Below are 19,850 nucleotides of genomic sequence, written 5' to 3'. Positions count from 1 at the left end.
GTATTCGTGCGTACCATGGAATTCCACGGCGGACGTATACAATGGTGGACGTCCGCCGTGGAATTCAGGCACGCCGGTCGGAATTCCGCCGAGACGGGCGCCATTGCTGATGCTTTAAGAACAAGTAATTTTTTTAAATTAGCATAACTGATCGATTAATTATTTTTCCCTCAAAATATTTACTCCTTATAACCTATAGTCCTATACAATTGCTCTATACAATTTGAATTTTGAACCCTAATTTCACAAATCCTCAATTTCTTTCTCTAATTGGATCGCGAGGGATATAGTTTGGTTCAGCCGAAAGAGGGGAAAATCACATTAGGTTTCAATTTTGGGGGAATGGCATCCGAGAAGAAACCTTCAGAGGGCATAGCGTTGCTCTCGATGTACGGCGACGAAGATGATGAGATGGAAGAAGTCGACGAGGAAGTAGAAAATATCGATGAAGGTGGAATTCCCCTTCCGGCGTCGGATGCCGTCGCCGTGAACGATAACGATGGTATTGCAGATTACAGCAAGGAAGAGAGTGGTCGATTCAACAGCTACACTCCTCCAGCTTCCGCCACTCCACAGCAAACGATCTTCTCGCCCCAAGAGCGGCTGCAAGCGCAGCAGTTCGGTTCGGATTTGAATAATGGTCAGAGCCAAAAGAGTCGGCCGACTATTGTGGATTATGGTCATGAAGAGGGCGCGATGTCTCCAGAAGCAGAGGTTCTTATGTTTATGGCGTGATTGTTTTTCTTCTCTCTATTACTTTATTTTTTTTGGAATTTGGTTGTTAACTTGTATAATTGCAGGAAGGTCAAATAAAGGCAACTGGACGAGTAATGTATGGGGAGCAACTTCAAAGCAGTGATGGTACTTGTCTTCTCACGTTGCTTCTGTATTTATCTTAATTTTCTTGCATAAAATTGTGTAGAAGTCGATGGCATTTATAGGATTCTGGCATAGTAGTTTATAATTAGTAGCAAATTAGAAATCTTCAACCCAATATTGTTTGAACGGATGGTGTACTGATACATCAAATGGTTAAGAGCCTCAATACTCCTTGATAGTGCATTAGCTGTATTCTTTTGTGTGTTCTTGATAGTCATAGTTATAACTTCTGCCCCCCACATATTAAGACCGAAAACAATGTGATAATCATGCTGTTCATTATATACATATAAATTTACTATGAGCCACTGACTGTGGTGTATGAAGATTTAAGGTCCTTTTACATGAAAGCACAGACTGTGGTGTTCGAACACTTAAGGTCCTTTTACATGAAAGCGAAATACTAACATTTTAAAGTTTCTTTAGTTTGCAAGAGTTTTTACAATCACTGCTTGTGCTTTAGGTGAATCACTAGAAAAAAAATCACCAGGTATGGCGCGGCTTCCAACGCCTAGTACTCAAGCTGCTACCCCACAATCATTGGAACCAGATCAGCCTGAAACAAATGCCATGGATTATGCTACAAATGAATCAGAAGCTGCAGGGACTGAGGATGCTGTTATGGTTTCTGTTGAGGATCAAAAAAATATTGATCCATTAGATAAATTTCTGCCCCCACCTCCCAAGTCCAAATGCTCAGAAGAACTGCAAGTAAGCGCTCTAACTGAAGAAAAAACTTCAATAAAACCACTACTTCATTTTGAAATATGACAAAAACTAAGCCTTTACTGTATAGTCATCTTGGTTCATTGTATACTTGGCCATAATGTTAAAGCATAAATTTCAAAATTGCGTAGGGTCTCAGTTTTTCAAATTCATAATTCATATACCTGGAGTGGTCAACTTTTCAACATTGTGATTATTTGATGCTCTGCAAGAGCCTGACATTTGAGCATTAGTTAGAACTTAGCTGTATATTCTGAAATGGTATAGCTACATTTGAGCATTAGTTTCATCACATTGAATAAGTAAAGCTACATAAAAGAGGATGCTTTTATATAGTCGATATTGAAAAATAAATAAATCTCAAGTAAGCATTGATAGAGTAGCAAAATATATAAATTACTGCAACATGGACCAATAGGTATGAAGTGATTAGTTGTGATTTAGCGTACTAAGCTTCTGGTCGGTTAGTGTCGGAATCATGAACACTTTACTGGTTTATCTCTTACCTTGAATTATGTCAAACATGGTCTAAAGGTTATCTGGAATGTGGCTTCGATTTTTTTTAGATTCTCTGTTCCACTCAAGCATATTTCATTTTGGAATAGAGCATTGTGCTGATAATGCTGAAATTAAGACACCTAGGCAAAGAAGGGGTGTGACGTGTGATTGAAAAATCAATATATTAATGTGTAGAATGTTCTCACATTTTGGTACGTTAGTGTTACAGTTACTTATGTTATGCTGCAGAATATTCTCGTATCAGCTTTCATTCAAATCTAAAATTTTCTTTCTGATTTGTTGCTTCAGGAGAAGATTAGTAGGTTTCTTGCTCTAAAGAAGACTACTGGAAGAAGCTTTAATGCAGAGGTGCGGAATAGAAAGGAATATCGAAATCCTGATTTCCTGCTGCATGCTGTGACTTACCAAGATATTGATCAGATAGGATCCTGCTTCAGTAAAGATGTATTTGACCCACATGGATATGACAAGAGTGACTTCTACGATGAAATAGGTTTGATTGCTGATTTCCCGGATTTAGCTTACATGTATTCCCTTTGTTAGCTGTCATGAAAACTTAGAATTTAAATGATATCTTTCCCACAAAAGACCACCTTTGTCTGTTTGAGGTTTGTGTTGGAATGTGTTTAGTGCCTCCTTTTCTCTCAGTTGTTTGATGTTTATTTAGATCCAGATTTATTTGGATTATATCTTTTTGATTTTATCTGATGCATCAACTTCTAGATGTTTGCAGGTTTAAACTTGCCAATTTTTCCAGCCTGAAATTTTCGTTGTGTTTCAAGGGTTTGCCTCTGAGAATATGTTAATTATGTTCAAGGGGCTAGTTTGATATGAAAATTCAAGCACACAAAGAACCATTTCTAGAGCTTTAGTTTTTGGTCTGAACGAATTGTTTTTTCTCCACAGCTGCATTTGCCCTTTATTACTGGATCCAGTTCCCCTGAGATGGGCGCATTACTTTCATTTCATTTTTTCTGTTTCATTCTTCCCCTCATGCAAAAGAATCATAGTTTTGATGTGTGTCTGCCACATATATTCATTATGCAAATTGGTGCACAGATATTATATTTTTGTGTAGGAGGCAGGATTAATTGTTTCTTTCGATGTTTTCTGATTTGTTCTCTGATAAATTTTATTAATGGTTCTTAAGTGCATTTACAAAATCACTCTGTACCATGAGTATAAACTAATAAGCTTGTACATGCACCTATATTACCATGGGGGTGTGATCCTTTGCTAACTTGTCAACACAGTGTATTAAAAATGTCCACACGATGATACTGAAATGACAATATAAACTTATGTTGATATTTTAATACATTGTGTTAACATTGATATTTAAATGTCAACACAATTTGTTAAAATGTCAACACAAACATGAGTTGACATTTTAATGTGATCGTGTTGACATTTTTAATACACTACGTTGATGAGTTAGCAAGTTAGCAATTTAAGAAAAGTTAGCATTTTAACGCACCCCTATTACCATGAGCATAGTTATCACCTAATAACTTTTGGAATTAATCATTGCTTGTATACACTATTAGCAAATAAACTTGTGATGGGTGAATTTATCAGAAGATTCTTTTCCACTTGACATCGTTGTTGGTTTGAGAGATTTTTGCATGCCACAATCACAAACGGTCTTTCTAAAGTATCAGAAAAAGGAAGTCCATTCTGCTTATTCAATGGTGGATCTGAGATATACTTAGGGTTTCTTTATGTATTATTTCTTTGCTAACTTTTGTTGTTACTTGTCAGTAATTATTTTGAATTTTGCTGGCTAATTGTACAGATACTGTTTAATTTATAGAATTAATTTTAATTACCATTTTTCTGAGGGAAAAACAATCATTATATGTTCTGATATTCGCCTTTTAATTGTGCTAATTAGAAGCTGACATGAGAAGGGAATTCGAAAGGAAAGAGCAAGAAAGGAAAAAAAGTCAGAAGTTAGAGTTCACTCCTGGAGGAGTACAGCCAGGGAATGCTCTCCCTACACCAAAAATCAACATACCAACTCCAGGTACCCGTCTTACTCTTCAGCATATTACCCTTTCGAATACCGCATGTGGTTTACATTCTTATTTTAGCCTGTCTTCTAAGGATTGACTGCTGTTTCTGGTGTAGTAAACATACCATCAGCTACTTCAGAAAGCATGGGTCGGGATGGTAGACAGAACAAAAAGTCAAAATGGGATAAGGTTTTGTTCTATTGAAAATTATTTGCAGCTCTAAAGAGAATCATGTGTTTGAGATAATTGATTTATCGTAATGGGTTTCAGGTGGATGTTGACCAAAAGAGTTCTTTGACCACTGGAGGGCAAGAAAATCTTCCTGCTGTTGGTGCTCATGCTGCACTCCTATCTGCTGCTAAAGCTGGTAGTGGATACTCGGCATTTGCGTAAGTTTATCTTTCGAGAATTGGTAGTTCTGTTGCTCCGCATACCTTTTTTTTTATCTTGGTATTCTGCTCTAGTTTTGGGATTGAGTTTCAAAGTATGCACAGTCAACATTTACACTGCATTTGCATTCTGCAATATTCTAGCAGTTAGGTATTTGAACGAGTCAAATTTGGTTCTGTGACAGGCAACAACGAAGGAAGGAGGCAGAAGATAGACGATCTAGTGATAGAAAATCGGACAGAAGATAATGAAGCTGCCCATATAGTTACAGAGATTTGAAGACCGTATTCTGTGTAAAGAACATACGTTGTATGCATGGCCATCGATATCAATCCTACCTTCCAGTATTTTGGTGGCGACGTTGCACTAATGGTTCGTATATACCTGAACTGTAACACCCAGGTAAATCAACATGTAGTGTGAAATGCTGTTCTTGTGTTTTGTGTCATGATGAGTTGTAATTTGGTTATAATCCATCTTATGTCACTGTCTGTAGTCAGATGCCTTCATTGATGATATGGAATCAAAGGCAAGTCTCCTCCTCTTTTTTGATTGAGAAATAAACCAATCTCATACTTTATAGTACTATCTATTGCTAGTTGTTTACCACTAATTTATTTTACCTTAGTGCGATCTTTCCACCTATTGTCAACATGCCTCTCACTACCACGTTTTTAATCCTCTATTTTCTTTGCCTCTAAGTTATGTCCCAAATCGTAAATAAATATCTCCTACTTTTTTTTTCACAAACTTTATTTTCGTAAAGATAAACAATTTCTTAAAATTTATGCTAAGTCCTACTTTATATTGTGAACTGGGTAGAATTTATTTAGATACAAAAATTTTTGTTACTCCGGCTAGCACGCATTGATATCGGAGAAAAATAAGAGTTTGCAGTATTATGAGTATTAAACTATTAGCTTCATTCGAAAACTAAATAAGGATAAATTTAAAGGTTGCATAAAATAATATCAAGATATGATCTAAGATTGAGTTGCTAGGTTATTTTAGTTAAATCGGGTTAGCTATGACTAATTATCTCATCATTATCCATCTAGGATTAAGTTGTGAGGTTTAATCTCATGAACCAAACACACTACAAATTTAATCTCAGATACAATCTTGCAAACCGAACTCCTCCAATTTATATATATACTACTATAACGCATGTCTATGTTCACGACCTGTAATTGTCATAATGATTTAATGTAAATGTAGCAATGAAACTTAAAAACAAAGCTAATTTTGTCTTTCCACTGCTGGCAAGAAAGCCGTTGATATTTTAATTATTTCTTTGGATTGTAATTTAATTGGAATCAGGCTAATGATAACTTCAGAGGAATCTTTTCAACTTTGTGTATGACAAAGTATATTCCCTGTATCTCCAAAAATCCAATCTTTCTACCAATTGTGTAGCTCAGATGGTCTCTGCGACCCAGGTGCTAAATTTTTTCCTCTTATATTTAATTCATTTTAATTTAGTTCATTTTCATAATTATTTTTCATAATTATTTTACTTCCTTATTCAAAATTGTCTTAGAACATGTGATTTTTTTCATTTCATTTTAATTTGTTTAATTTAATTAGAAATCTTTCCTTATCACAAATTATTTTACTCCCAAAAAATATGCACTTGTTCTTTTATTTTGTTTCACTTCCTTATTTCAACTTGTCTTAGTTAAAAATAATGCGATTTTCTTCATTTCAATTTAATTTAGTTAAGTTTAGTTCTTTTTAGTTATATATGAATTGTTTCCTTTCATAAATTATGTTACTCTAAAAAATATGCACTTGATCTCTTCATTTATTTTCTATGTTACTTTAATTTAGTTTTAGTTTAATTTAATTTTTCCACACAAACACTCACAAAAATCTATTCTATTATTATACACACTATTAAATATCTTATTTTTTTTGCAAGTTCATTTTGTATTGATTCATTTTTTATCATCTACCTTGAATTTTAGTGTGGTCTATCACTATGCACCGACGAGAAAATATCCCATTATATGAACAATAACTTAAATACCCTACAATTGTTAACGGCTATTTGGGCTCCCCAACGATGAAATCCTAGCTTCGTCACTAAATCCATGTATACAATTTGTTTGTGATCATCTTGCAAAGTATTTCGTCCACCCCCATTTCGTTTGGGATGTCACAATTTTTTTTAAAAAATAGAATCATTATCTATGTTTTATTCACTCTTCATTTAACTTGTAAAACAAAATTTTATAAAAACGCTACACTTAAAAAAAGAGTTGAAATATTATAAATCAGCAAAAGAAAAAGAAAAAGAAAAAGAAAAAGAAAAAGAGTAAGTACAGTCACAAATTCATGTTCTAACGGTAACATCTTGTTTTGGCAGTTCCTTAAGGGGTAATACCGTAAATAAGGGAGCAAAAATACAAACTAAGCAAATCAAGAAAAACTTGAAAAAGCTTCAACACTGCCCTCTCTTTCACTACATGTTCATATAAATATACGGTCCATTTCACACTGACTGTCTTTCTCATTCCCTCCCTCTCCCCCTTTGCCACCTTTTTCCACTCTCCTTTTCTCTATTCACTTCCCCTTTTGTTGACAAAACTTGTACCTTTCATCACTGCAAACCAAGACTTCTTTGGTTTGCATTAGTTCTAGCTACATTCTTAGATTTGCTGAATCCCTTTTGGAAGAGTTTAGTAGTGATGGCAGCTCCAAAACCAGATGAAATAAGCCATCCGCCAATGGACCAGCTCCAAGGCTTGGAGTATTGCATCGATTCAAATCCTTCTTGGGGTAGGCTAATTGATTCCTCCATTCCTTGTCCATTTTGTGGGATTTTTTTTCTGTTTAAAAATGCTATAAGCTTGTGAAAACAGGGGAATCAGCAGCAATTGGATTTCAGCATTACATTTTGGCTTTAGGAACGGCTGTGATGATTCCAACCTTTCTTGTACCTTTGATGGGAGGCACCGATGTATGTAATCTAATCAATCACTATTTCATAAACTTAACTAATCATGAGTTTAGGTATTTATGATTTTTTTCTTATTGGTTGTGGTTAGGATGATAAAGTGAGGGTGGTTCAGACATTGCTGTTTGTTGGAGGGATAAACACATTGCTTCAGACATTGTTTGGAACTAGATTACCTACTGTTATAGGAGGCTCATGGGCATTCATGGTCCCTATAATTTCCATCATCCATGATCCATCTCTGCAAAGTATCACAGACCCTGAAATGGTATGTCTGCTTTCTCCTTGTGTTTTCTTAACTATGACTATGAGTAGGCTAATATGCATTTTGATGATGTTTGATACTGTAAATATGGTGTATAAATTATGGATTGATTTGGATAATTGCTACTTGTAGAGATTTAAAAATACAATGAGAACCATACAAGGTGCTTTGATAGTAGCTTCGAGTGTGCAGATTATTTTGGGATATAGTCAGCTGTGGGCTATATGCTCCAGGTATATATCTCACTCTAGATATATAAAGCAATGATATGTAGCTCTTTTATATATGAGTGAGTTAATTTGAAAGAAAAATGCTTTCTTGATCAGGTTTTTCAGTCCACTTGGGATGGCTCCAGTCATTTCTCTAGTGGGATTTGGCCTTCTTGATAGAGGCTTTCCAGTGGTATGTCCATTCAATATTTCAGTTTCTGATGATCCCATTTTCTTGTTGATTGCACATAAAAATAAGGTACAGTAATTGATAATTTGGTAACAGGTTGGAAGATGTGTAGAAATCGGCATTCCAATGCTAGTCTTGTTCATTGCCTTTTCTCAGGTATTGTAAAGTGTCTCCCTCAATTTGAAATGAACTCCAAACTAAGTAGCTATGGTTCACTAAAATGCTTGTGTTTATGGGGGGTTTGTTGAATAGTACTTGAAGCACTTCCAAACTAGAGGTATCCCAGTATTGGAGCGATTCGCTCTTCTGTTGTCGGTGACTGTTATATGGGCTTACGCGCACCTCCTAACAGCAAGCGGTGCGTACAAGCATCATCCCGAGCAAACTCAGATGAATTGCCGCACTGACAGAGCAAACCTCATCTCCTCAGCACCATGGTTAGTTAGTTTGATGGGATGTCGTTTTCGTTGCCTATGAATGGAAAAACTCATGTAAAGTTTGGTTCTTGAATAGGATCAAAATCCCATATCCACTTCAGTGGGGTGCACCTATATTCAATGCTGGTCATGCTTTTGGAATGATGGCTGCTGTACTAGTCTCCATGATTGAGGTACACATCAAAACTCTACTTTTCCCAATGTTTTTTTTCTTGGATTGTAATTTTCTCATAGCTCTGAAATTCCTTTTTTTGTATGCAGTCAACCGGAGCATATAAGGCAGCTTCTCGTTTAGCAAGCGCCACACCGCCTCCTGCCCATGTTCTTAGCCGGGGAATTGGCTGGCAGGGCATTGGGATCTTGTTGGATGGAATGTTTGGGACAGTTACTGGATCCACAGTTTCAGTGCAAGTGTTATAATCTGTTTCAATGGATTTGTTGGCCTATTGTTTACTTTCTCTGACCTTTCTATACATGAAAACAGTGAAAATATTGGTCTTCTTGGAAGCACTAGAGTTGGCAGTCGTCGTGTAATCCAAATTTCGGCTGGTTTCATGATCTGCTTCGCTATGCTTGGTAAGCAATGCTACTATCTTATCATATCATCAAAATGTACAAACCAAGTAAACAGATTGAGTAGAGTTAGTGACAAGTTTGAATATGTGCAGGCAAGTTTGGAGCATTGTTTGCATCAATACCTTTCACTATATTTGCAGCTCTATATTGCGTTATGTTCGGCCTTGTTGGTGAGCATTCTGTTATCTTTTTGTTGTTCCAACATAAAACGTGATTGATTGATTGTGCGTGGATGGATGGTGCAGCGTCTGTGGGGCTGTCGTTCTTGCAGTTCACGGACATGAACTCGATGAGGAACCTCTTCATAGTCGGGGTGTCTCTCTTCCTCGGACTGTCCATTCCCGAGTACTTCAGAGAATACACAAGTGCTGCTTTTCATGGCCCTGCTCATACTCAGGCTGGATGGGTCAGTTTCACTTTGTTTTTTTCTTCCTTGTTTCTGATGAAAATTCCATCATAACTCTTAAGTGATGCAATGCAGTTCAATGATCTCCTGAACACCATATTCTTGTCGTCCCCAACCGTGGCCCTGCTCGTGTCTGTGTTCCTCGACAACACACTAGACTACAAGGACAGCGCCAAGGAGCGCGGGATGCCTTGGTGGGCCAAGTTCAGAACCTTCAAAGGAGACACGCGCAACGAGGAGTTCTACACCCTTCCTTTCAATCTCAACAGATTCTTCCCTCCATCATGATCAATGTTTGGACAGATCACCCTCTGTCAATTATTTTTTCTTTTGTTTTAACCATCCATTTTTCGCTCGGGTTATATCAGTTTAATCCAATAACGATAAATTTCATCATCATCTTTTTCTTCTTCTCGTCTTCAAGCACAAAATTTTATCTCATTACAACTCAAAATAGGCATGAAGACAATTGGTTTAAATAATGAACTATTGATTATCACTGCACATGCAGTCTCTGCATCTAGGTTGTCGATATATGCTTCTGCCAGGTCGTCTGAGACGCACTCTCTGACCTTCCTCGATCATCTTCCTCACTCTCTTCTCGAAACTATGCCAACTGATGGTGCTGTTCTCTTGCAATATTGCAGCCAGCCTCTTCTTGCTCGGCCTCAACGTTGGGGCATCTCCTCCACCAAAATATGTCCGGAAACCAGACACTAGGGACGACAGCTGACTCCCGGAGTCTGTTATGGCAAACACATCAGAAACGGCGCATGCAATGAAGTCCAATGCTGCAAGCTGCATCAATCCATCCATTAATAACAAGACTTAACAAACAAACAATATTCATCAAATTTGAATGTTAGAAAGGCCTAAGTTTACCTGAGATGAAAAATTCCTGAATGGTTCGAGTTCAGTTGGTGAGAGGAGGTCCTCTTTCGTCACTAGATTAGGATAAAGGCTGACTAGAGGAAGCATCCTTGATTCGCCCCCGTAGATTTGCGATCCTGCAAGATAGATGTATGTTCCATGGTCGAATCCAAGAGAAGCTAGAACGAGTGCAGCTTCTTCCGGTGTCAAAGGGCATCTCCCCATCTTCCTCAGTTCTTCGGGAGAAGGCGGTCTGCAGCCATGAAAACACAAAGTTTAGTACTATTAGGGGAAGCTAGAAAGAGCTGTGGTTCATCATTTTGTGTTTTTGATTACTTTGCTTTCTTCAAACGCTCGAGAAGGAGAGGGAAATGCTCCTCTCTGTATGCTTGGAGCTGTGCTCTCTCTCTCTCTCCGCCTCCAAAATTACACATAGAATATGCCACCATATCAACTTCAAATCTCAAATGCAAGGCCAGATATTTGGATGGATTTGCTGCCTCAACACGCTCCGTTGGGATGAAGCTTCCAAGAAGCTGTCTATCCAACAAGCTTCTTGAAGCTTCGTATTTCGTTATCCTCTTCACCAATAAGGCTGCGATTTTCTGTATTTTTGGTACGAACTTTAAGGCGTGGAAGTTGCATTTGCACCTGAGTTTCTGCACATGTTTACACAATCACAAACTGTTAAAAAACAAGGAGATGAGTGAAAAAATGGCATTGTGTATAGACTTCACCTGGAGATGAGAAGGCACTGATTCGAAGCCAAGCCTATTGCCAAATCCGAGGAAATGAACAACTCCATTACGCGATAATATTGGAGATATGTTTCGTATGTATTCATCAGGTGTTGCTTCCTTCGAAAGGTCTGCATCTGTTACCTGAAAAAAAAGGTTTAAGAGAGGCCTTAGAGAGAACTTTTCTGCAGAAACTCGAGGTTGAATAGGCGACGTACTAGGCTGCCAATGGCCTCAAAATCAGTCGATCTCAGGTGAAGAGGGAGCTCTTTTACAATATCTACATCATCCTTCAGCATGTTCATAAATGTCTCCTCTTGATAAATATCACTAAACTGGCTGCAGATAACCAATGTCAGTAAAATCGATATCACATCAAACGAAGAGTGAAAGAATGAAGCTAAGTTGCATTTAAATGATAGTCTCCACCTTGGATCCTTCCACACATTGCTATAAAGAAATTTTGGAATTACTAATGTTGCATTTAGTAGTGATGCAACAGCCACAGCATTACACACCTGCACAAATAGCCTAAAATTCTCATCTCAAATGCAAAGACACAAACAAACAACACGAGACAGTTATCAGTGCACGTACAGCGACTCTCTGCTGATTTAGGCCACCGTTTGCACTGACCAGTATAAAACCGGTGGTGTTTTTCGCGTCCCTGCCCTGACAACACAAATGGTTAAACGTGTTGGTTGGAAACAAGTTTGGAATCAATTAGGATATAGATGCACCTTTTCTGGTTCTTATCTGCACAGGGCTTCCAAGCGGATGCCTCAGGACGTGTTTCCTTCCAAAACTTGGTCACATTTTGTTCTTGGTCTATCTGTACAACAAACAAATCAGACTTAAATTGTCTTTCAAGTTTCCACTCTTAACATCACAAGTATGTTTTCGAATAAGACCTTTGCAAGTGAAAACGACGCCATCTGCACTAGCTGGGAGTACATGACAGGCCCTCTTTCATTTGCCTCATTTTCAGCATTTAAGTCCTGCAACACAAACAGAAGTAGCCCATAAAATGTAAATGCAGATGAAATCAATTGAAATGGTGTAGATTTGTTTACCCTTGGTGCATAAGCTGGTGTGGGGCCATTCTTGAAGAAAGTGGGATCAAAGTAGGAGTACATGAATGAATCAAGCAAGAAAAAGAATCCAAGCAACGCGAAGGTGAAGACAACGGATCTCACATGCCTACGAGGCCACCAGGTGTGGCGTTTGCCAGCATAAGCTCCTTTACCATAAGCACTGAACTTGGCATAGTCATTCTTGAATCCTTTCACCAACATATGATCCTTCAATCCGGATGTAGCGTCGAAGCTTAACGAATTGGGACGAGTGCCTTGCTTTCCTCCCATTTCTTCTAAACCTTTTGAATTCTAAGTAAGATCACAATGAAAAAAACTTATCTTTAGACACATTATCAGCCTAAGAATGGATGAACACACCAAACTCTGTAGCTTTGATTTTATTTCTTCCACTTTCTTTTGTGTGAGATGATATTCATGGGGACAAAATGGAGGTTTGGTGGGAAAATGGAACAATGGGATTAGATGAAGCAGAAACATCAAGAATAAGCAGGGATTGCAAGTTAAGTTTCAGTTGTTGGTACATCATATTATTCATATGGGACTAAAAATATATTCTTAGTAATGTATTTTCAAGAAAAGATCACATTGTCAAAAGCAACTATCTACCGAACAGAGTTGGTATATATTTTTTAAAAAAAATCTCCATGCTTTGTTTTGAAGAATTTGAGGGAAAAAAAGATGGCTTGGCCACTCAAAAAGGCTTGTTTTTGGCTAACACAAAGTTGACATGTGTCTTTCGTGGGCCCTTATCAACTGACTCAACTACCGTTTAACATCGCTCTATTTTATGGCCATGGGCTTTTCAACATTTGGTCTAAGCCGGCCCAACCCAAATTCACTGGGCCAGAACTAGTTAGGCCCAAAACCAACCCGTGTACACCTTTTTAATCTGTATCAAGTTTAGGCCGTGACTCATGAACAGCTTATAATTCTTTGATAAAAACCCCATCTTATTTTCTGTTATCAATATACAAATATGCTAGTATTATGGTTTATAAGCTTTATTATCCAAATTCTATGACAATTTATAAGTTCTTGATATATTGCATTTTATAAGCTCCTCAAACATGTATTAGTTGGACATTTAGTTTTGTATTAGGAATATGACTAAAATTTTAAAAAATAGGTCTCTTTGTATATGATGTTGCAAAAATGAATAAATTTGAGGATAAGCAAAACAGATATTGTGAGGGTATTTTTGAAATTTTGGATTATAATTTTTTTGAGGGGTCATAAAATAATAATCCAAGTGTTGATCCAGTTATCTATCATGGACCTAATCATGTTGATATCTTTAAAGGCATCAATATTTAAATCCTGAAATAAAAAGATACTCCGATATTTCCCAGGTTTGGTGCAGACTGCAGACTTAAACTTTAGTAGTTGGAGTATATAAATTCTCTATCTAAACTGATAGCATATAGAATTGACTGATACCTTGAATCATTTATTAAGAGAATTCAATGATTTAAGTTGAAAGACGTGTACAACTGGTTCATAACTACTAATCACATAAAAAACAAAACTCCAATTTGTGTGTTCAACTGTACAAACCACATTCTCCACATTGATGTCGATGTTGCTTGGCTTCTCTCTCCCAAACTACAATTGTAATGATCAATGCCAGCCTACACAATACAGTTGTCTATAACTATATCCACTATACAGTCTTTTATTTGCACTAAAATTGTGTGATTATTGTAAGCAAAATAGAGTAACTTGTAACAACCCAATAATTCACGTCTGCTTCAGAATATGTTATCTATCAACATTTAATGGTCTCGGACAGAATATGTTGTTTCATTATATAGTACTATTACTCAGCCTCTCAAAGAATATGTAGATTAGAGAGAGATGAGTCAACTTCTCAAAGAATATGGAACTCCACTATCTTTGGTCAGGAAAAGTATGTCATGTAAACTGATCATATGCATACATTGACATTGTGATTTGGTTGTGTAAGAGGGGCTAATGGATCAAGAACTGAGAGAAAAGAGTGAAGACTGTGATAGTTCAAGAAATTTGGAAAGTGTGATTGCAATGGGAGGCAGAGACTTGGAAGAAGGTGGAAACAAGACATTGGTGGTGGATGTGGAGAGGGGGGAGGCATGTTCGTCTGGCTCGATGATGGAGGCTGTGGCGGGGAACGAGAGGCTCTGTAGAGTGTGCCATTTGAGTGCGAAGGAGATTGGGAAGAGCGGAGCTGAGCTGATTGAGCTTGGCTGCGGATGTAAAGGTGAGCTTGGATTCGCTCACTTGCAATGCGCCGAGGCTTGGTTTAGAGTTAAAGGGAACAGGTAAGTAACTCTGTCTTACCTTATCTGTTTAGTTTGGTAGTTTGCTAGTTGATTCATGTATGAGTTTTGGTTTCTTGAATTTGGGTTGTAGATTGTGTGAAATATGTGGCGAGGCTGCGATAAATATAAGTGGCACCGGTGACAGCAGTTTCGTGGAGGAGTGGAACGAGAGGCGATGGAGTGATGGGAGCAACAGCAGTGCTTCAGATGGAAGCAGAAGATGTTTGCAGGGGCAGCCACTTTGTAATTTCTTGATGGCTTGTTTAGTTATAGCATTCATTCTCCCTTGGTTTTTTCGAGTAAATTTGTTTTGATTTTGCTGTATATGCAACACTCAGTAGCTTCAATTCAATCAAGAATCATCAGAGATAAGCAATGGCCATATCAATTAATCAAGATGTGTTGGGAATAGATAAAAATGGAAGCAATTGAAGAATATTTGACAAACTAAAGCACCCTTCAATAAATTAATGAATATGGAAATGAAAAAAGGGGAAAATTAAGGTAAGTTAAAGCATTAACAGTCATTGAACAACTTAGATTCAAGGAGAGGCGTCGGTCAGCGACTTGCTTAGGAGCTCTACGAGCTCGCTCTTCTTGAGTTTGGAATAGCCCTTGATCCCTTTGGATTTGGCAACTTCTTTTAGCTCGGGAAGTTTCATTTCTGCCAACTTTATGGCTTGATGCTCACTGTCATCGTCTATTTGTGATGTTTCATTTGTCAGCTCAGTTTCATCCCTTGGAATTGCGATAGTAGGTGACTGAACTTGTTCTCTAGGGCTCGATAGAGAGCGTATCGGAGACCTCCTGGTGAAACTTGATGGCGGCCTTGTTGATATATGTTCTGCAGCTGCAGCTGCAGCACTCTCCTTCTCCTTCAGCGAATCCTTTTGAGTATCGAGAAATTTATCGCCTTTCTTGGCTACAGATTTCCCTGTCATGGAACAAGCACTAACTTCAGATCAATCAAGACACTAAAGCAAATGATAGTGAAACTCCACATAACATCACAAATCCAATTATTGGCACAAATCAGATTTCACCTTTTTGTTGTGATCGTTGTGTTCTTGATTGATGAAGAACATCCAGAATTGATTCAGCCGAGGTTGAGGGCGAGGGAGAGAGCCTATCTTCAGCCGGTTTGGGAGTTCTCTTCTTGGGATTTACTGTCTCCCCTTTAGAGATCGAAGATTGTATTCGCTTAAAGAGGGCTAGGATTTCTTCCTTGTTAGGCGACAGAGATGAAGATTGAGCACCATCATCCGCCCCCTCTGTTTTAGGTGCCCTTCCCGAATAAGGGTTCTTTTTATTATGCCTTCCTTTCTTTCCATCATCAGCTCTTATGCTCAATACCAAAGATCGATCAGATATTTCTGCCAAATTGAACAAGCTGCATCAAGAAATGATACCTCAGTTGTTCGGTGTTGAAAACAGATTCATACGACGTACTAACAAATTCACATTAAAAAAACCTACAGAGAATGATCCACAGTTCTATTTAAGACCCCAAGTGAAATCATAACCACATTAAGAGGTGTTACCCTAGCAAATATCGTACTATCCTGCATCGCATGGATAAGGGAAACAAAATTATTTCCATCCTATCAAGAGCATTGCCCAATGTATGACCTAATGCACCAAATTTATTGAGATTGATAAGTATTGAACAGCATGCAACGGGATTTGCAGAAATGAAGGCCGTGTCGCGAGAGATTTAGGGGTTCCTCACCAAAAACAATCCAAATAAATTAACAACACAGCTATAATAACCAACTGCAATTTGAAAAGGTACGAATCTACACAGCAGCAAATTGACGTAATCGAAAATTCAGGGCAAAGAAATAATCGAAGAGATGAAGCGAGATTATATTACTACCTTTAATTGAGAAGTATGGTTGCCGGAATCTGAGTGGGGCGAATGCAGAGAGGGATGGAGATTGAAGAAGATTGAGAAGGCATCCTCCCATATTTTCTGGCGAAAAATGCAAAGACCTGGAATTCAAATACACCACATCTAGCAGAATCCGTACGTCTATATTATCCACTCCAGAAATTAGTGAGCTTCAAATATAGAATTAATATTTTTTGAAAATTTACAATTTTATAAAATAATACTCATGTAATAGTTTATTAAATTATAAAAAATACATAGCTTCTCAAGTAGTATGATCGATTTTTGGTAAGTGAAAATTCAAACAATAGTATTATTATAAAAATGGTAAGACAAAAAAACCTGACCACTAAATCTTGAAGTCCCAAATAGGAAGTGATATAGTTTTCTAAATTAGTTACTGATAATTAATATCTATATTCCCGCAAATGAAAACAAAATCCTCCTTATATTGCCAAATATAGTGCTTGTAGTTTCTTTCGAAAATTAAGTCAAAATAATAGTAGTAGTAAATTTATGTTTGCATGTTATTCGTCAGGCCTCTCCTTTCCTTTTCCCTACTATCTAATTATCTCATTTGAAGTTATTTCCATGGTTTTAACCCTATTCAATTAATCATGAAATAATCCCTTTGATGTAGCAAGATCCTAAGAAGCAAAGTTAAAATTAGTTATGTTTTGGTTTGCACATGGTCGATGCCTAAATTAAGATTTACGAACCTTGTTTATAGTATATAAAATGCATGTTTAAGATTTAATTAAGACCCTCCCCAAAATAAAAGGAAAAAAAGTGGATTTGGAAGTGAAATTAGGTTGCAAAATTGATTTTCCAGGGAAGATACAATGATGTCAACATCCCAAGTAGCAAACGGAGCACATGATTAATCATGTGTTTATACGTATGATATCATCTACTTAATTATACTAGTACTAAAGTTGGATATAGTTAATTTGAATTCATAATTGTCATATATATATATATATATATATATCTATACATATATAAAAGTTGAGTTTTGGTCTTGGTTTAGAATATTTATGAACTTTTGGATGTGAATTTAAATATTAATAAGTTTTGGACTAATTTGAGTATTTTCTTAATATTGTACCTGTCAATTACTCATAATTGTATTAATGATAATTCAATTAAAAGTTTGACTGTTGCAAGCAATCTATACATATATAAAAGTTGCGTTTTGGCCTTGGTTTAGAATATTTATGAACTTTTGGATGTGAATTTAAATATTTAGCATGTACAATATTGGCAGGTACAATATTGGCCTTGCGTTTTGGCCTTGGTTTTGGCGTTTTGGCAACAGTCAAACTTTTAATTGAATTATCATTAATACAATTATGAGTAATTGGCAGGCACAATATTAAGAAAATACTCAAATTAGTCCAAAACTTATTAATATTTAAATTCACATCCAAAAGTTCATAAATATTCTAAACCAAGGCCAAAACGCAACTTTTATATCTGTATAGATTGTTTGCAACAGTCAAACTTTTAATTGAATTATCATTAATACAATTATGAGTAATTGGCAGGTACAATATTAAGAAAATACTCAAATTAGTCCAAAACTTATTAATATTTAAATTCACATCCAAAAGTTCATAAATATTCTAAACCAAGACCAAAACTTATTATTCATTTCTGTATTACTTTCTTCCGTTGGATCATTGAATTCTTTGAAGGAAAAAAATTTGTTTTCAATAGGTTTTTGCTCTTCACTAATGCCCAATAGTAGTATATTTATATTCATCTATTTTACACAAATTTTTTGTGTGATTGTTATGTTACTAATATTGTGATCTTCCTAGAAGAAGAAAAATTCATCCTCCTCAATGATCTACGTACGGTCTAGCATAACTTCATCAATCATCAAATTTCGAGGCGTTTGTGTTTTTGAAATGACCAAACCTGGAGATAGATCAAATGTAAAATTGAAAGGGAAGATGAGTAGTGTTGGTGGTGCGAGTTTGTGTTTGTGTTTCTCATAGCCGTCGGTGAATTTTCTGGCAATTATGACGGAGGCGTTGGATTCTTCTTTAGGGTTTTTTTGGGGCAAGAATGGATGGTTGATTTAGTTTATTTGTATTGTATCATATTAATGTATTGATTTAATTATTGTATGTTTTTAGTAGGTTTATAACTTATGGTGGTTCATATTATATATGTGGAAAACAGATTTTAACCTAATTGAATTTATTGAAATTTTCATTTCTTTCTAATCTATAATTTCTTGATTAAAAGAGTTTATTAATAGTACTTTATTGTTAATTGATTTTCAATTAATGAAATTCTTAAATGGTAGTAATTGGATTTAGCTTAGAAAGTCTAATCTACAACCACATACTAATATAGTACCACTTTCAATAATATTGATGTCAATGGGTAAATTTACGTCCCGATTGAAAGATTTTGATCATTCCTTATTCAAATATTGGATGTATGATAAAATATATATTATGCGAATTATTTTTTTTCAATCAGCATAATGTATTAAAGTGGGATTGACTTTTCTAACTTATAATCACGAATTATTGATGAAAAGTGAGATTGCCTTTTTTCGTTGGGCATTAAAGTGTAATTCATGAGTTGTATTTTTAATTTTCAACATTATTAATAATAATCAATAATAGAATCACTTATGGAAAACTATTTTGAATTTTCAATATTACCAAAAATAATTAATAACATGATCAGTTATAGGATTGTATGGTACGTAATAAAATTGAATTGAGATTAATAATATGGATTGCTTAATAAAATTAATGAGTATGTTATGTGAAAATGCTTTTTATTTTTGTCATTACTTGATTCACAATAATTAAATAAATTTTTAAATATTTTGTTTAATTTTAACTAATTAATTAAAATTGATTCAAAAAGTATTATAATATGTAGTAATTTAATTTAATTTATAGTTTTAATCATATCATAAATACTGAAAAATGAAGAGTAATTATTTGTAGTACAATTGGTGGAAAGTTGTAAAATAAAATTTAGCAGTTGCGATTTTTATTTTTATTCAATGCGGCAGTTTCCAAAATAGAGAGTTACTATTATTTTCTAAAACATGAATGACATACATTTAATGAGGAAATTCAAAGGACATGCGTATATTAGTATAATTGTTTAAAGTTGTATAGAGATCCAAAAGTATTATAGTCAAAATATATCGGTGTATGTATTTGCATTATTTAAATGTCAAATTGATTGAGTTTTATGTTTTTTTAAAATTCTTATACATTTTCTTTAGAAGTGATAGTAAATTTATTTAAAAGATTTCTTCAGTTACAATATTATTAGTATTTGATTAAAATGACAAGCCAAAAGCTGAAAATCCCCAATTTAGTAGCATATGAAATGTACACTTAATTC

The 19,850-nt window shown here is 35.8% G+C and overlaps 5 protein-coding genes across 10 annotated transcripts; 3 read left to right on the top strand and 2 right to left on the bottom strand.

Moving 5' to 3' along the window:
• Nucleotides 1-211: 211 nt before the first annotated feature.
• LOC121759492 lies at nucleotides 212-5,089 on the top strand. 4 transcript variants are annotated; one of them, XR_006041669.1, is made up of 9 exons: nucleotides 212-714; nucleotides 801-861; nucleotides 1,343-1,590; nucleotides 2,413-2,617; nucleotides 4,019-4,150; nucleotides 4,231-4,328; nucleotides 4,410-4,528; nucleotides 4,714-4,931; nucleotides 5,030-5,089. XR_006041669.1 is itself a non-coding variant. In XM_042155088.1 (8 exons), the coding sequence occupies exons 1-8, from the start codon at nucleotides 343-345 to the stop codon at nucleotides 4,775-4,777; spliced, it is 1,299 nt and encodes a 432-aa protein (XP_042011022.1). In that variant the 5' UTR covers nucleotides 212-342; the 3' UTR covers nucleotides 4,778-5,089. The 4 variants fall into 4 exon arrangements, 2 of the variants coding, with proteins under 2 accessions (XP_042011022.1, XP_042011023.1); XR_006041668.1 differs by having other exon boundaries at nucleotides 5,026-5,089; XM_042155088.1 differs by having other exon boundaries at nucleotides 4,714-5,089.
• A 1,789-nt stretch (nucleotides 5,090-6,878) lies between these two features.
• LOC121759017 (nucleobase-ascorbate transporter 2-like) lies at nucleotides 6,879-9,970 on the top strand. The gene is made up of 13 exons (XM_042154502.1): nucleotides 6,879-7,310; nucleotides 7,394-7,491; nucleotides 7,580-7,756; nucleotides 7,886-7,986; nucleotides 8,080-8,155; nucleotides 8,249-8,308; nucleotides 8,405-8,589; nucleotides 8,666-8,762; nucleotides 8,851-8,996; nucleotides 9,074-9,165; nucleotides 9,258-9,335; nucleotides 9,411-9,571; nucleotides 9,647-9,970. Exons 1-13 carry the CDS (start codon nucleotides 7,220-7,222, stop codon nucleotides 9,857-9,859), a joined length of 1,575 nt encoding a protein of 524 aa, XP_042010436.1. The 5' UTR covers nucleotides 6,879-7,219; the 3' UTR covers nucleotides 9,860-9,970.
• Nucleotides 9,940-12,775, bottom strand: LOC121759015 (O-fucosyltransferase 8-like). 2 transcript variants are annotated; one of them, XM_042154501.1, is made up of 10 exons: nucleotides 12,252-12,775; nucleotides 12,090-12,176; nucleotides 11,919-12,010; nucleotides 11,776-11,845; nucleotides 11,608-11,696; nucleotides 11,397-11,517; nucleotides 11,179-11,322; nucleotides 10,778-11,100; nucleotides 10,454-10,694; nucleotides 9,940-10,369 (listed from the first exon to the last, which is right to left on the bottom strand). In XM_042154501.1, exons 1-10 carry the CDS (start codon nucleotides 12,540-12,542, stop codon nucleotides 10,058-10,060), a joined length of 1,770 nt encoding a protein of 589 aa, XP_042010435.1. In that variant the 5' UTR covers nucleotides 12,543-12,775; the 3' UTR covers nucleotides 9,940-10,057. The 2 variants fall into 2 exon arrangements, with proteins under 2 accessions (XP_042010435.1, XP_042010434.1); XM_042154500.1 differs by having other exon boundaries at nucleotides 12,090-12,775.
• Nucleotides 12,776-14,063: 1,288 nt separating this feature from the next.
• On the top strand, nucleotides 14,064-14,896 carry LOC121756971 (E3 ubiquitin-protein ligase MARCHF8-like). Its single transcript, XM_042152415.1, has 2 exons — nucleotides 14,064-14,572; nucleotides 14,664-14,896. The coding sequence occupies exons 1-2, from the start codon at nucleotides 14,247-14,249 to the stop codon at nucleotides 14,884-14,886; spliced, it is 549 nt and encodes a 182-aa protein (XP_042008349.1). The 5' UTR covers nucleotides 14,064-14,246; the 3' UTR covers nucleotides 14,887-14,896.
• Nucleotides 14,897-15,010: 114 nt separating this feature from the next.
• Nucleotides 15,011-16,603, bottom strand: LOC121756970 (SAP-like protein BP-73). Of its 2 annotated transcripts, none has more exons than XR_006041139.1 (3): nucleotides 16,449-16,603; nucleotides 15,616-15,962; nucleotides 15,011-15,506 (listed from the first exon to the last, which is right to left on the bottom strand). XR_006041139.1 is itself a non-coding variant. In XM_042152414.1 (3 exons), the coding sequence occupies exons 1-3, from the start codon at nucleotides 16,537-16,539 to the stop codon at nucleotides 15,115-15,117; spliced, it is 813 nt and encodes a 270-aa protein (XP_042008348.1). In that variant the 5' UTR covers nucleotides 16,540-16,600; the 3' UTR covers nucleotides 15,011-15,114. The 2 variants fall into 2 exon arrangements, 1 of the variants encoding a protein (XP_042008348.1); XM_042152414.1 differs by having other exon boundaries at nucleotides 15,616-15,945; nucleotides 16,449-16,600.
• Between the last annotated feature and the right edge of the window lie 3,247 nt (nucleotides 16,604-19,850).

Source organism: Salvia splendens, chromosome 12, assembly GCF_004379255.2.
Source record: "Salvia splendens isolate huo1 chromosome 12, SspV2, whole genome shotgun sequence".
Classification (NCBI taxonomy): domain Eukaryota; kingdom Viridiplantae; phylum Streptophyta; class Magnoliopsida; order Lamiales; family Lamiaceae; genus Salvia; species Salvia splendens.
Note: the sequence above shows the minus strand (reverse complement) of the source record. Positions and strands in the feature narration are given on the sequence as shown.